Here is a 16574-nt window from a genome sequence, read left to right as displayed (position 1 = left end):
AGTTTTGAGCTGAATAACAAAAGTATTGGGTGTTTTGGTTTGGCAGCAGAACTGAAAAGAAGGGGGAAAAAGCTGAACAGGGTGTAATCCCTGGTTTGTTTGTTTGTTTGTCTTTCCTGATGCATCATTTTTGTTGGTCAGTGTTTCTGGGAAAAAAAACTGCTCTCTCTCCCCTTCCTCTTCCATTTCATCAAGGGTTAATCTGAGAGCTATTTCAGGCTGATTTCTCTTAAGATATTTCTCTATATTTTAGTACAAAATTGAATTTGAAGAGAGAAGTTAAACTTTTTCATTTTGAAAATGTGGGAAAGATACTCTTGCCCTTCCCCTAGTTCCATTCTTTTTGTGCACATTGCTTTCCAAATTTGATGTAAAATATATCTCAAGAAAATTTATATCCTGGCAAATTTATTACTTACTGAGAAATGCCAGCAGCCTCCAGGTTTGTATCCTCTGGGCAAGTGGGAGCTTTGCTGTGACTCCTGAGATAGGCAGAACAAATGTGGTTATGTGAAACAAGGACTCCTTTTGCTTTGCCTGACTCCTGCTGAAAGCTCGAATGAGGTCAGCAGAGTGAAGCAGGGAGAACTTCTCCAGTGCTGTCTTTTTTTTTTTCACCTCACCCTGCTACTCCTTACCTCTAGGTTTTGGCCAAGATCAAGCTCAGAAGTACTGCAGTAGCACAAGCCAGACCACACTTTTATTTTTTAGACAAAATGATGGCATTAGAGACCTTGTGGGGTTTTTTTTGTGGTGTTTTTTTTTTTTTTTTTCAGCAGAGGTTGCACAATTAATTCGGAGAAATATTTGTATTTATTTAGCCAAGTCCGGTTGTGGCCTCAGGTACCTGGCAAGAGCTGATAGGGGCAAGGTTTTAAAGAGGTTCCTGAGGCAGCATCTTGCCCTTCTGTGCAGGAGCCTTCCTCATCCCTTATCTCATCTTCCTCTTCACCTGTGGGATCCCCCTGTTCTTCCTGGAGACGGCACTGGGGCAGTACACCAGCCAAGGAGGGGTCACTGCCTGGAAGAAGATCTGTCCCATCTTTGAAGGTGAGTCAAGTTATGGGGAATTGCTGGCAGCGCTTTCTGACAGTCAGTGACTCATTTTTTGGAAATGTTATTCTGTTTTGTTTTGGTTTATTTCTCTTTTATTCTCCCTCCCTTCTGCTCTCTCCCAGCCTTACTGTCTCTCCTGATGACTGCTGTGTGTGCAGGGACAGTGTCCTGACCCCTTGTAGGTGACTGGGAGCATGTGGTGCTGTCTGGGGGCTGTGCTGGTCCAGCAAAGCCATGATCTCTGCCTTGAGATGCTCAGAGCCCAGGAGAGAGGAGAAGCAGGATGGCCAGCAAACAGCAGGAAGAGGACAATGGAAGTGTCGCTGCACTAATCTCCGCATGTAGCTCAGGACAAATACTGAAGGGAGAAGAGGATGGGAAAGACTGGCTGGCTTGTGATGCTTTCCCTGCCTGTCGCTGTGCACAGGGCTGCAGTGGGAGAGTTTGCAGGATGGTGTCCTGCAAACTGGGGGAACCACACTGCATGCACTGGTCTGACAGCCTGGAGATGGGCTGGGGCAGTGGTTAAGGCACAGCTACAAGAACCTGGATTACTGGGGCCCTGGGGAACGATGTTTAATGGCATTAATAGGTTTATGAGTCTAATGTCCACAGTTCTCCTGTGCAGAGGAGAGCTTATTATCCCTGTTTTGGAGACAGTGAAACCTGTGCTCAGGCAGATTAAAGGCCTGGTTAGTTTGCTCAAGCACAGGCATGCTCTTTGAAACTCCCTGGGGATCCCAGAACCTTCTGTGTTGGAGACCCCTGCTCTCTAGCATGGGCCCTGGAGGAGGACAGCAGTGGCATTTATTTCTAGGCTAGAGCTGGCTTTTCTGCAGGAGAGGCAGGTTTTCTCTCTCTGTTCCGCCACATGCCTGTCTAGAGATACCAACAATGTTTCCTGTCTGCATGCAGTCACAAAATCTTTTCTTTCCCTGAGGTAAGTCTTGCCCTATTCTCTACTGAGACATGTGGTTGGTGTTACCATGGCGTGGTCTATGTCTTTGAGGTTAAGCCCAACATGTTGGGAGTTGGTTGGCATTCCCATTCTCACTTCCTTTGCTTTCCTTCACAGGAATTGGATATGCCTCACAAGTTATTGAGGGCTATCTGAATATCTACTACATCATCATCTTGTCCTGGGCGCTCTTCTACCTGTTCAGCTCCTTCACTGCAGTGTTACCATGGGCCAGCTGCAACAACCCTTGGAACTCAGGTACACCTTCCCTTGTTTGGCTCCTGACTCCTTCCCAATTGCCAGAAATTATTTGGGTTTTATAGGAAATATTTTTAATTCAGATAAAAAGCTCTCATGAGCTGCAAAGTGACTAGGGACTCCTGCAAAGACAACTGTCTTCATTCACCATGGGCCAGGAAGGGCGAGCGGTATGGCCTAGCAGCAGAGGACAGTAAAACTGTTTCCACACAGAGATGTTTTGGGAGTTGAGGTTTCACCGAAAAATCTGCATTTTCTGGCAAGTGGGAATGGTAGGTGGGTTGAAGGAGTTTTCAAGCCAATCTAGAGGCCTCCTCATGTGGCAGGAGCTTTTCATTAGCTCTGGTACAACAAATTATCTTGCAGTTCCCATACTCTACCCTGGTCCTTAGGAGTTACTGAGACAGTTGCTGCCATGTACTGAACAGTTTCCTTTGCCCACTCAGCTTTTGGCTAAATCAGGCCAAGCCTGCCATGGAGGATTTTGCCAGTACATGTCTCCCAGTGTAGGAAGCAGTAACACAAAACTCTAAAGGCACCGTTTTTCTGGTTTAATTGCATTCATACAAACCATTACATTGGCCAGGGATCTCATCTCCTCATGCCCACAATTCACATAACTGTGCCCAGCAGAGAAGACCTGGCTTTGGTTTCATTCAAGGCACTTGATCTTTGCCTGGGAAGACGGGGTAGATGTGAAGTAATCCTCGTGGATATTATGTCCTTGACAGGCCTTTTTTAACATGTTGAACAGGTTGTTTTGCTTTTAGTAGAAAGCCAGGCTGCAAAGACCTCTGGCGGCAGCTCACTCCCCTCCCTTTTTCTCTTGGGACAGATGATTCATTTCTGTGATATGCTAAATTTCTCCACCTTATAGGCCATTCACTCACAGCTTCCTCTGCCCCTTCACCCCAGCAGAGGTAACCAGGCTTTTAAAGAATGGATCTGATTCCTTCAGCTCCCCCAGCATGGGTTTGTTTGTGAGGCAAGTCACATATGTTCATTCTCTGAACAGGCAGAAGTTTCCCAGCCAAAGCTGGGATTCCTCATTTTTGCAGTGGATTGTCTTTCGCTTGCCAAGTGCAAGATGAGGTGTGTTTCTTGGATGCACAGCATCTCCTCTGTTTTTAGCAATTTTGTGCTATATGACAGGGTCAGGGACGGCGGAGTGGAACATGGAGGCACCTATGGCTTGTGTGAACATATGTGTACATGTATGGACAGGGATGGTGTGTAGTGTGGGAGGAGAATGGGATTTTCTACCCTGACTACTCATAGTGGCTGTCCCTCAAGAATCCATATTTTGCAGCCATCTGGTTTCCATTGGCAGGGAATTGCTCTCTCCCTCCACTCTCCCTTTCCCAAAGCCCTCTGGCTACTGCTGGATTGGGATATGTAGCTAGGGAGAGCCAGAGTCTAGGAAGATACTTAATGAGATGCAAGAGTTTAACGAGATGCTCTGTAGGAGGGGGTGAAGGGTCTGTGTGCTGCCAGAATGAGGGTTAGGGTAGAGAGGGGAAGGAGCATCCCTCATGGAGAGGCCTTGGAGAATTTCTCTGGCTCATAAGCTTCCTTTTCTTTTGGTAGATCTCTGTGTGGACATTCTGAATAGCTCCATCTTGGACAACAGGACCATGCCTGCGAACGCCACCTCCCCAATGCTTGAGTTTTGGGAGTATGTGACCGCTTTCCCTCTGTTTAGGCTCCTCTCTCATCCAAAGGCTGCAGCTGTAGGAGTATCCAGGCAGAGGGCTGTGCGTCCCTGTAGGACCAAGTGAGGTGCCACATCAGACCTGAACATGGGGAGCACAATGCACCAAGCTGCCGAAGAGATGGGCACAGAGCCCAGGGGCATGAGGACTAGGTACACCCCAGAGGCTGCTGGCAGGGTACCTGTCAAGGGGTGCTGGGCATAGGCACGTCCCCTTTCTGTCACTGAGGTTCCTGGGTGAGTGTGGCCAAAGAAAGAGGCATCAAAAGAAGATGAGGACTTGCTGCAAGCAAGGGGTACTTGTGTTGGGTGTTGCAGGCTACTGTTGGCAGGCAAGCATGGGAGGCCAAGGCAGATTGAGCAGTCCTCTACAGTGAAACAGAAAGGGCAAAACTTTCTTTTCCCTTCTTCTGACTATGTCTTGCTTGGTGCTTAAGGCAAGTGGTCCATCAGGCTGCTCAGGCTCATCCCTGGAGAACAGGGTTCTGAGGTGCATGTGTGAGATGCCAGTGGGGGGCCTGAGGAGCTTTGATCATGGGGCTGGAGGCAATAGAACACCTCTGAGGGAAGGGTCTTGCAGCAGGCCAGACAGTGTCCCAGAGAGGGTCATCATTGCAGCCTGGACAGGTTGAAATATCTTCCAGGGCCATGCTACATGTCCACATTCACCTGAGGAAGGTCTCATAAAGAAGAGGGGTGCCAGGGGCTCAGCTTCAACATTATTTTTTTTTCCCGTTTATGGTTCCTAAAGTGCCCCTGAAAGGGTTGAGTGTCCTTTATCCCTTGCACCCACCACAGGCCACATAGAAGATGCTATGCGCCCATGGGTGCAGAAAGAGTCTTCACAGTGCTGGAGAGCCTTTCCTGCCCTATTCTTTGCACATACTGTTTAGTGAGAGCTGTTACTCCTCTGAAATGATTGCTCAGGTTTTCTGCAGAAGTTGCAAGGGCACCCTGAGGGGACTGCTTCAAAGAAGGGTGCATAGAGGAATCAAAAGTGTGGGGTTGGGCTTCTGGGGACTGCACAAGTTGCAGTGCTGAGCTCTTGTGTGGCCCACCTTCATGATGGTGAATCTTCGAGGAATGAGGCTGAAAGAAGAGCATGGGAATCATAAAGGCCATTTTTGCTTATATATAGGGTGTCCATAGTATATGAGGAGGCCAGAGGAAGAATGGTGGTCATGGGGTGACAATGATATGGCAGTGGTGGCCTTCTTTGAATTGGGTAGTGTCTGCTGGGCAGCTACCAGAGTGGAGGAGCAATGTGGGGCAGGTGGTGATTTTGTATTGCATGGGTCTGATGGGTATGGCACCAAGGGCTTGGGCCAGCTACAGGGCATGTCAAAGCAGCATCAGCAGGAGAGACAGAGAGGGGAACCCTAGGCAGAGCTGGGGTGATTCTCATGGCTGGGAGCCCTCGGCAGATGTGTGGTGGATAGTCGGTTAAGTCTTGGGATGGGGTAACACGGGGAAGGTCTGTAGGGATATGTGGGGTTTGGGGTGTTAATACTTCTCTCCCTGTCCCTGGACACTGGCAGGAAGCGAGTCCTGGGTCTCACGGATGGTATTCATGAACTGGGCACTGTGCGCTGGGAGCTGGCTCTGTGTCTCCTGCTGGCGTGGATCATCTGCTACTTCTGCATCTGGAAAGGGGTCAAGTCCACAGGCAAAGTAGGAATGGAGATTGTCCTCCTGGTCCATAAGCCTCCTTGTACTCTTCTAAAATTTCTTTCCTCATCTCTTTTCCCTCTTCATGAAGTCGAGGCAGGAGACACACAGCACCAAAGTCAAACCTAAAACCTGGTGGGGCCACACTGATTTACACCAGTTGTGTTTGAGCTGTAAGAGGAAGAAAAAAGAGTAGGTCAAATAGGGAAGAGAGGACAGGGAAAGAGCTGGGAACCAGGGGCAGTCTTGGGTCACCTTTTCCCTTGCAGATACTCACAGTGGCTGATGGATATTTTCCAAGTGCCCTTGGGAACCATCTACTCCCTAGGGTGTTGTCCTGGTCTGACTTGCTGGTGTTGTTAACAATATTCTCTGCAGTGACAAACTTACTATCCCTGGCAATAATTGAACACTTGAGCAAAACAGACAAGCTGCTGCCTGTAACCAAATCAGTGAATAGATAATGAATCTCCCCTGCTGTTTATCCTGCAAAACTCTTGGGCTAGGAGAGGTGTCTTTGCTCTCTCCCTGGCCCTGTGGCTTTTGGCTCAGTGGGTCACCTTCTGCATTCTGCTAGTGAGGCTGGAGCCAATGCACCCTGCTGACATTGATCCCTTAGATCAGGGGGACTGGTTATCCTTCTGGAGTGAATGGGTGTGTGATGCCTTGAGGTGGCTGTTAGGGACACTGCTATGGCCTTGAATTGTTCAGGACTTCCTCCCTTCCTGGGGCTGCAATGAGATGGGTGAGTCATTAAAGATGGTTGGGTCCTGTGGGTGTCCAGGGAATGTCCCAATAGCAAAGGCAGGAGAATCCATTTCTGCAACAGACTTTCTTCAAATCACTATTTCTAGTATTGGCAGATGTTACCTGTAGTACTAGATGTGCATATTTCAGTGCCAAATCCCCTTTTTCAGCTTGGCACCCATTTTAACAGAGCAAGACAAAACATCCCACTCTGCTCACTAAGTTTCCCACAGTTTTTGCTAATGGCTCTGGCTCTTGCTGGTGCTGACCTGTTGTCCACCATTTCTCAAGGAGGAAGAGCCAGACTCCACATCAAAAGGGAGAGGGGATGCTTCACATCTTAAATCTTAAATCTCTGATGCTCCCTGGTTTGAATACCACAGTGCCATCTTCACAAAAGGTATCATTCTGATCCTGGGAGACTGAGTCTGAGAGGCTGTTTGATCCACATGGAAGTGAAGTTCAGTCATTCCAGGTTCCCTTCAGCTCTCAGCACTCTCCATCGAGTTTCCCATTTGCTTGGTGCTGACCCAGTGTGCAGAGCTTGCCTGCACAAGGAGAAAGCTAAAGAAATTCAGTCAGGGTGATTGAACTGATTGGGTTTGACAAAGTCAGACCAGAAAGTGAGAGGAGACAGTGATTGCAGGTAGTAGCTGGAACAGTTTTGCTCGGACCACAGAAGAACTTTCCATTACACGTTTTAGGATACAGGGCTTACTTTTTATCAGCCAGATGTTATGGACATAGTGGAGCAACACAGGATGGGTTTTTCCTGTCCCGAGACATACCACAGCTCAGGCAGGCCGGTTGTCTTCTCTGCAGGTAGCCATTTTGAGTTTTACAGGAGCACTATTTAAAAAGTCAGCTCCTTCCTTCTTCTCCTTGCTGACTGTGTATTAGGATAAGCAGTAGGGAGGTCCCAGGAATTCTGAGTAGGTGCATAATTTCATTTAATGGAGTAAACAGGATATTGTGCTTGACTGAGAGGCTGCTCTGATCGGATAATGCTGCCAGACCCCTGTGTTTACACTTCTGTGATTTAAGGAGTCCAAACTTAAAGAAACAATAGTGACTTCAGGAAAATAATTTCAAATAACTCCATGAAGACTCATTTTCTTTAAAAGCCTTTTTCTTTTATTAATCTTGCCTGCTCTTGTGTTCTTTTCATGTTTCCTTTCCTAATGCATTCAGCTGATGTGTATAAATGTTTCCCAGAAGTGATTTCTGAAGGTAGATTTTAGTACTTGTGCCAAAAGTGCTCGTGTTCTCATTCGATTGGGCAACACAAAAGTGCCACATTCTGTGACTTATTTCACCAATTAGCACAAAGCAGAAAAAAACATCATTTCAGGCCCCTCACTATGAATCCATAGAGTAAACAAGCTTTCACATTACTTGCATGAATTTTAATAATGAATAAATGTTAGGAAGTTGCAACTTGCTCACGGATATTTTGCAAACAGAAAAAAATATGTTACATTCGGCAATGGATTAGAGATAATTAATTCTACTGTAGTTTTTATTTACATCACACACAAGGATAAGTGAAAATAAGGTTTTACATAAATAATGGTTTACATTTTCTTTAAAGGCTTTGAGGTGCCCTCTGTTTTTTGCCTGTGTGCTCAGTGGCACTAAAGCTGCACGAGCACCCCTGGAAATGAGACGCCTCAGAGATGTCTCAAATTGGGCAGCAAAAATTGCTATTTAATTTGAAAAACTCTTGCTGGGAATAAGACCATTTTAATAACTCCTCATTAAAACAGTGACAGGATGAGACCTGAGTTTCTTCTGCAGCTCTAGAAAGATGAAGAGAACACCTTGAGATCAGGGAGATTACACTGACTGGAAAGAGAAAACAAAGCAACCAGTGGCAGAATCTTGGGTGAGAAGAAAAATGTAGAATAACAAAATCACTGGTGAGATGTAACCTTGATTAATTTATTTCCCCCTCCTCTTCTATGCTAGCATTAGCAGCTATAGCCAACAGCAGAGTCCAGGGACGTTTTCAGGGGTGCGGGCCTGCAGAAGAGATGGGACAATGCCTGCAGCCCCCTCCCCGCTGACCCTCTCTCCTCTCACTGCCCTGCTTCCCCAGGTTGTTTATTTCACTGCCACCTTCCCCTATGTGATGCTGATCATCCTGCTGGTGCGAGGAGTCACTCTGCCGGGTGCTGCTGAGGGGATCATCTTCTACCTGAAACCGGACATCTCCAGGCTCTCAGACCCACAGGCAGGTGGAGGTCAGGCAGGTGCTGGCCATGGGAAGGTTTCCAGCACCCTGGCCCTTGGATCTGCTGCTAGCTGAGGATCTAGCTGTCTTCTCTGAAGGGAGACGTCGAATGAGTGAGACCTTCTTAAGACAGCTGAGAAGGGGTTTAGTCCTGCGCAGCACAGCCTTTTTGCTCATGTGTCTGCAGCATATTGGCATATTAGGTCATTTCCACTCATGGGCTCAGCAACAGAATGGTATATGAAATATTCAGCATGTAACAGATGGTTTTGCTGGGTCTTAAATGCAAAGAATTAAGGAAGGTAGGGTGGAATAATCTACCACTTTTCATTTTTTCTGGCCTGGTTAGCACTTTGGCTCCAACAAGGCCTTCACAGGCTGCTGGGGGGGGGGCATGTGTTTGCAGAGACCAAATGCGTGCAGGTAACATGGGCTCTGTAGCAGATTCACTTCCCCCATCCTGGGGGCTGGTCCCACTTGCCTGCGTCAGGGTCTGGCCAAAATGAGCACATCAGCCTCTGCCAACACTCGCTGGAGCTCATGGAAACTGCTCCCAACAGGTGAGATGCTGTGTACCCAGTGAGGGCAAGTTCAGATTAGGGCACGAGGTGCAGCCAAACCCACGACCCACAGGGCAGCTCGAGTTGGCAGGAGCCTGGCAGCACCTTTAGGGTTTGCACAGATCCTCCTTGGAGTATCCCCCCAGTGGTGTCTGCTCAGACACCTTTGGGTAGCAGCAGGTTGCATCCCTTCCCCATGTGGGCTCAGCAAGACTGTGCAGGATGCCGCCCCTGTCCCAGGGAGGGGCTAATGCAGACAGTCCCCCAGAAGCATTTAAATGACACTGCTGCTAATTATTCCATGGCTGAGTCTTTTCCTGGAGGCAGTCAAGCAATATGCTTAGCCCAAAGTCTCAGATTACCTCCCGCATCTTCCCAGATGGCCAAAGCCCCAACTGCTCCCAAACCAGCTGCCAAACACGCTGTCTTCCCCCTAATGGCTTTCAGATGCAATTATGTGTTGTCAATAAAAAATCTGCGGTGTGCTGAAAGCAAAGAGCCAGCTGAACGTAAATGGCATTTTAATATCAAAATAAATAACAAGGAGGTGACTGGGGCTGAGTGTGTTTTATTCAGGGTCAGAGCTTATTCTCTGAAAACCTTCCTGTCTTTCACAGCCTAACTAAAGCTGACATGGTCTTTGCAGGCTGCTGGAACTCAGCATAGTGGGAGTGAGAGATCCTGCTACTGAGTTTAAGCAGAATGTGGGGCTTTGGTGTGAAGCATGATGTGTGCCCATGTCTGTAGGGCTCCCATGTAGGTTCCTATATGTGAGAGATCCATATGAATTTAAGCAGCAATGCGTGGACTGGGATTTTCTGAAGGCTGCCAAATTGCAGCTGCCTGGATATTTGCAGCTGGGGGCTGCTTAGAGGAAAAAGAGAGTGAGGGGGAAGACACGGACAACAGAAATGTGGGCTGTTTTCCTGCCTGCAGCTCAGGGCTTTCCCTGGGAGGGGGTAAGAGTGAAGCTGCAGTTCAACCCACAATACATGGAGTGAAGGGAGTCTTCCACGGAGGAGAGGTCTGGAGCACAGGCAAACAAGCTCACTCAGCTTTTCCCATGAAATTCCCAGAGCAAAGGGGTACCTCGGTGCACAACACCCCACCGGCCTGAAATCTCTCAGCTTGGCAATTTTCTGCCCTTCAGTCTGCATCACGGCCTCAGAGATGTGGGAAATCAGACCAGGGAGCAGGTAGGGGAGCACATTGATCATGCAAAGGACTTGCTGGCCCTCATTTGGGATGACTCACCAGTGGCTCTGAGACCACTGAGCCACATAGAGACCATGGACATCTGCAATGTCAGCTTCAGCTGGAGCCATGCTATCAGGGATGCCATCTCTGCCCAGCATGCAAAGGCATCAAATGAAGTGGTGTCACCTTGAGTGGGATTTGAAAATACAGTCCCCTCAGGAGACTTCTCCTAGTGGACTTTCAGTCCCCTAGCTCCGTTTTTCAGAGAGGTCTTGTTTCTACCTCCACTGAGCCTCTCTCTGTCTCATGGGGTTTGCTCTGTGTGGGTGAAGGGGTTGTTGCTAGACAGGGCACAGCAATTTGTTTATTTTGTTGCTAGGTCTGGAGACCACTGACCTTCTCTGTTCCAGGTCTGGATGGATGCAGGCACTCAGATCCTCTTCTCTTATGCCATTTGTCAGGGGTGCCTGACAGCTCTGGGCAGCTACAACAAATATACCAACAACTGTTACAGGTAAGAGGAGCCTCGGCTTCTTGTTTCTTTCTGGAAATTTGCTAAAGCAGCAAAGAGCTGCATCTGAGGCAAGTACTGTCCCCAGGGGAGACCTTGGGTTATGCTGCTTTGACTAATGAGCTGCTCAGGGTGTGGAAGCTGCAAAGGGCTCAGCATAGGAATGGAGAGTGGCTGGGGGAACACAGGAGCTCCAGAAAACAGCTTTGGTAGTGCCCTCCCACCAGTCAGCTTGAAATGGGAGGAGATTAGAGAAGGGGGAGGAATGAAACAGGAGAGTGTCTCCAGCCACTGTGGGGATACCATGGGCTATTTTGACAAGGATGAGTGAGCAGGGGTGGCACACTCAGCTCTGTTGACGCTTGGTAGGCAGGGTAGATGGTACGAAGATGATGGCTGGGTCCCCTGTCTCCAGTGCTTTAATACCATCAGGGTAAGGTACTGCTAGTGGCATTTTGATCCTATCAAGAAGATTAATCGAGTCTGTCTGACCTCCTCCTTGCCCTTGGATTACAGATCCATTTTATCCATGGCCTGACACAGAGCTCAGTGAAGGCATCAGGACCATTTCTGACGCCTTTCACAGAGCCCTGAGTAGACAGGGCTTTGTTATTCCTTTGTGTATTACTCTGGCATGGATGGGAAAATGTAATGGTACTCTGGAGACATCAATCATCTCTCCTCTTTTGTTCTCCAGTAGGTGCTGCCACAGCTATTGGTCAGGCAATTAATACTTTCTCCTGGCTCTCCTAACTTTCCTGAAATGTATCTGTCACCAATAAAGCAGTGCACTGGCACTTTTGTCTGGTGCCTTATGTGCCTTGGACCAGCAGCACAGTTCTGGGTGCCTCTCCAGCCCAAATGTGCTGGGTGTCCACACTGCCCCATAGCAGCTGATTCTATGGGTCAGCTCTGGTGGATGCCCAGGCAGGATCCTTGGCTGTGGGATTTCCAGCCCAGCCAGCTCAGACTGGTGCGCTGTTTTCACAGGGAGCAAGTGCACAAACATTTCAGGACAAGTGGCATAGCACTTTCCACCTGACCATAGTTAATTAAGACAGTGTAGACACAACCCTTGTCAGGTGAGGATTTTTGTTAACCCATTAGTCCTTGTTTTACCAGACCTGCTGAACCTGTATGTGTTCATGCTTCCAGATGCTCCTTTTTCTTGGCCATGTTAACTTTTGCAACCTCTTCATTTTCTAATTTATCTTCTTTGTTTTCTCTGTTGTTTTTCATATTCTTTTGACTTTTACCGACTTTTTTTGTTGCCATGTCCCTACATATATCATTGTGGCATCCTATTCAAAAGCCACTGGTGGTGCCCTACATCTCTCTTTGTGCCATGTATAGTCCTATAACTCTTGAACAGTAAGGTACAAGGTAAGTAGGCTGATTTTTTGCTTTGTTCTGAGCTTTTTACTTCTGAGGGAGTTCAAGAGCAGCATTGCTGTTCCTTGGTCCATACTGTCTGACTTGGAAAGCTGAGTACAGATGTGATCCCAAGTGGACTCATTCTGCAGTGGGAAACACTGATTTCTCTCTGATCTCGCCCCTGCAGGGACTGCATCATGCTCTGCTTCCTGAACAGTGCCACCAGCTTCCTTGCTGGCTTTGCCATTTTCTCAGTGCTGGGCTTCCTGTCTCAAGAGCAGGGCGTACCGATTGCAGAAGTGGCTGAATCAGGTAGGCTGTTTTGTTATGTTTTGTTTTTTCCCAGGAGACTTCTGAGCCAAGGCAAAGCAGGGACTTTTCTGAAGCGAAGCCTGGGATGTTACCTACATTCTACATCACTGTGGGTGTCTGCAGTGAAGTTTGCAGGACTGTGCTTCCTGATGCGGCTTTCAGTTTTGTGTGAGCTGTGGTGGAGCAAGCACTGAAGCAGTACCCGAGCTCACTCTGTGCTGCAGGGGCGTGGTGGCAGGCTGCAGTGTGGGGGGCATTCCTGCTCATCTTGTGGTCTCTTGGCAGGTCCCGGCCTGGCTTTCACAGCGTATCCAACAGCGGTAACAATGATGCCTGTGTCTCAACTCTGGTCTTGTCTCTTCTTTCTCATGCTGATCTTCTTGGGACTGGACAGCCAGGTACAGCAAACACACCCTCCTCCTCGTCTACTGCTCTGGTGCTTGTCCCCACTTTGAGCACTCCCCAAGGTCATGGGAAAGGGTAAGGTGGTTATGTGCTTTGCTGGTATCTCAAATACATTCTCCACATTGTCTGCAGCACTTTCACAGTGTGGGAGCTCAGAACCAGGGCTGATGGAAGGCCAGTGATTATGCATGCTGGCATCTCTGTTTGGCATCCTTCTCCCTGTGTGTATGTGAGGGTGTCCCAGATACATCTCATCCCAGCTACATCCCCTCCCACCTCTGTGCCAGCACCGAAACCTCGCACACTGTGGAGCGAGGCCTGGCACAGAGCAGGGCAGTCTGGAAAGGGGAATAGGCCCATTTTTTCCCAACTGCATCTCACCAGAGCAAGCCCTGTGTGTTCTTGCTGGTATGCCCATCTCTTACTCTCCCATACCCATTATGCCAGGAGCAAAACCCAGCAGAGCACCCAGGGGAGCACAGTGTGCATCCCTGGCAAGCCAGCATGAGGGGAGCAGGGGATGTCCCAGAATGCCTGCCAGGCAGGGTGCTCTGCTCAGGCTTCTTCTTTGCAGCATTTCAGCCCCTGCACCTGGAGAATGAGGTCTGTTTCCTCTGTTTGTCTGGGTTGAGGTCCCCTCCTGCCTGATCTCACAGCTCTGCTTCATGCTGTCCCAGCAGTGGCTGATGTTCTCTTACATATTCCATAAGCGATGTACACTGCAGGACCAAGAGCCGTGTGGCAATGGGCAGGTGTCCTGTCTCACGGTCAGCCCCAAAAGCCAGAAATCAACCTGTGGGACCACCCCGGCTGCATACTCTATTGGTGGTTCCAGGCAGTCATGGTGTGTTTTGCAGCCCGCCTGCTGTTTGAGGAGTGTGCTTGATGTCAGGGCTGAGCTGTGCCCTCACAGACATTTGGCTTCCCTTAGCTTCACAGTGGCAGGGGGAGCTCCCCTCTGTTCCTAAGGGCTTCTTGTGCCATCTCAGGTGCTTCCTCACTCTGCTCGAGGGGTGCAGTCTGCCCTCTGCCTCCCCATCCCTTGGTTGTTCCTGCTATGCAGGGATGTGCCCTGTTGATTTTGAGGCAATTCATCACACATCTCACAGTTCAACCTCCCGACATGGGCTGTGCTTTTAACCCCTTTAGTCTGCAGCTCCAGAGGAGCTGTGTTTGGGTCCCTAGCAATTGCAGCTGGCCCTTGGTGGAAGCAAGACAGACTAAAAGAGAAAACAAACAAAAAAAAAGAATTTGGGTGGCTAGAGGAAGAAAGGACTGCTTGGGGAAGTGGAGACACTGTTTCTTCTGACCTGTCTTCTTCTGTAGTTTGTCTGTGTAGAAAGCATGGTGACAGCTATTATTGACATGTTCCCGGGAGTGTTCCGGAAGAAGGGGCGTCGGGAGCTTCTGATCCTGACCGTCGCAGTCATATGCTACCTGCTGGGCTTGTTGCTGGTCACTGAGGTAAGAAAGGAGCAGCTGGGGTATACAGCTGAAAACCCACTAGACTGCTCTGGAAGAGTGGATAGATACAGCAAGTTCATCTTTGATGCTGTTAATTATCCTTCATTTCTAATGCATTAGCTAGTGCCTCTCACAGCTGGTGCTGCTTTTACCCTGCATGATGCTAGTGTACTCGCTGCATAACTGAGCCTTCCAGAGAGATGGTCCTGCAGCCCAGAGAGGCTGCCTGACATACAGCTTTGTGCAAACAACAGGCCTGGTGGTTAGAATAAGCTGATCTGTACAAGTAGAAGTTCTTTTAAGGGCAGTGATTTGCTGTCTGCTTTCCACAAGCAGCAGAGCAGCAGGAGAGGAGGCTGGGGGTAATAGCTGCACCGTAACCCTGCCTGAGCCAGTGGGGAGCCTGTGACCCCCAAGACCAGAAGCAGAAGAGCTGGGTTGGTGCAAGGCTATGTGCATGGTGTTTGCCCTGCTCTGCAGCTGATAGCCAAGCACCTCTGCCTGCATGGTGATGTGCTGTGCTGTGTGTGCATACTGCACTCTTGGGTTGGGGTCTGAGAAATCCTCTGTGTTGCCTCCATGTGCTGTGTAGTGAAAGCTAACTCCTGCTAAACTTCTTAGGCACTGCAGAATGATCCTCCAACAGGATCCTGGCTAAGGATTTGGTGAAGGTAGCTGCTACTGTGATCAAGAGAGCTTTGAGTGAAACTGTGTTAAGGGTTCCCATGGCTTTTTCATGCTTCCTTGCATGGACACATACACTCCCATCCTTGCAGGATGTCACCTCATGCATGGTGGGGTGAGAGTGTAACAGCTCTGCTACTCTGGCAGTGTAAGGGCCCTTTGGCACTGTTAGAAAGCATCTACTTGACTTGTATTGGAGGGGCTTTCTTTTTGAGAAAATGCATGAAAGTATGAGAGAGGAGTCATCCACTGACTTGTACAGGTAGATGATGGCAACTATGCAGGGCTGAGCTCAAAAGTAGAGGCCACAGGGTAGCCACATGCCTCTGTCATCACAGGGCTTGGACCTTGAGCAATATGTAAAGATGGATGCAGCTAAAATGAAGTATGTGAATGTCCAGATCCTCAGGATACCAGTTTCTTGGGTGCAAAGTTCTGCATTGCTATACAGTATTTTGAAATGATGCTGGAAACTTGCTGACTGATTTAAAACAAGCAAACAAACTGGCTTCTGCTCCTATGGACACAGAAATCAGCCTAGCCCAGCAGCGTGAGAAAATGGGCATGAAATACTTTCCTGCCACGAGGCCTGTCTATCTTTTTGGGGCACATTGGGGGAAGCCCCAAGAAGACTCTTCTCTACTCTCACCTGCTCTAGGTGCAGTGTTTCTGCCGATATTCTGCTAGCCTCAGTCATTCTTTCATCACATGGAATAGTCCTGCCATAACTCTCTCTACCTCTTCAACAGGGTGGGATGTACATCTTCCAGCTCTTTGACTACTATGCTGCCAGTGGCACATGCCTGCTCTTCCTTGCCATTTTTGAAGTCATCTCCGTAGGATGGGTGTATGGTAAGCGGAGGACAAAAACCTGTGTTGCTCTTTCTCAAGGCAAGAATGGGGGGGTTGAAAAGTGGGAGTGGATAAAAAAGATCCTTAGGGGCAAAGAAATGCTGCAATTACCCTCTCTTTTGTCTCTGGTTTCCATTGTATTTCCTCACAATGTTTCTTAATTGCTCCACATTTAGAGTAAGTATGTTTTTTCCCTCTCTGAAAATTCCTCGTGTTGAACTACCTTGCTGCTCTTCCCATCTGTGCTTTGAATTAGAAAATCAGCTATAGAGGAGTGACTGCTGCTCTCTGGTCTCTGTTGTAGTCTGCTTACATTGTGCCTTTAGTTTAGTCCTGTCAGGTAATTTAACACAAAATGCTGGGATGCAAACTTGCTCTGTGTTCCTTCTGTGATGATACACACTTCCTGCTGGCATGGGCTGTGATGGCACTCCTAAAATAAACAGGAGGGACTGCTCTGGCTCTCAGTGAAGTCTGTAGCTAAACTACTCAGGAACAGGATTAAACTGAGCTTTGTGAACTATCAGAAGGAAACTGACTATTTGATAGCTTGTGCAGTAAGCAGAGTATTCTGTGATATCCTA

General features: G+C 48.5%; 1 protein-coding gene across 2 annotated transcripts in view; it reads left to right on the top strand.

The window, feature by feature from the left end:
* Window positions 1–16574, top strand: part of LOC136103466 (sodium- and chloride-dependent betaine transporter-like) — a 42778-nt gene that overhangs the window by 12417 nt on the left and 13787 nt on the right. For both annotated transcript variants that reach the window (XM_071817405.1, XM_065841617.2), the window contains exons 3-12: window positions 916–1050; window positions 2132–2272; window positions 3860–3947; window positions 5522–5654; window positions 8497–8631; window positions 10799–10902; window positions 12461–12585; window positions 12871–12983; window positions 14317–14454; window positions 15888–15990. In XM_071817405.1, coding sequence (XP_071673506.1) covers window positions 916–1050; window positions 2132–2272; window positions 3860–3947; window positions 5522–5654; window positions 8497–8631; window positions 10799–10902; window positions 12461–12585; window positions 12871–12983; window positions 14317–14454; window positions 15888–15990 — 1215 coding nt within the window. The remainder of the gene's footprint in view (window positions 1–915; window positions 1051–2131; window positions 2273–3859; window positions 3948–5521; window positions 5655–8496; window positions 8632–10798; window positions 10903–12460; window positions 12586–12870; window positions 12984–14316; window positions 14455–15887; window positions 15991–16574) is intronic.

Source organism: Patagioenas fasciata, chromosome 1, assembly GCF_037038585.1.
Source record: "Patagioenas fasciata isolate bPatFas1 chromosome 1, bPatFas1.hap1, whole genome shotgun sequence".
NCBI lineage: Eukaryota > Metazoa > Chordata > Aves > Columbiformes > Columbidae > Patagioenas > Patagioenas fasciata.
Note: the sequence above shows the minus strand (reverse complement) of the source record. Positions and strands in the feature narration are given on the sequence as shown.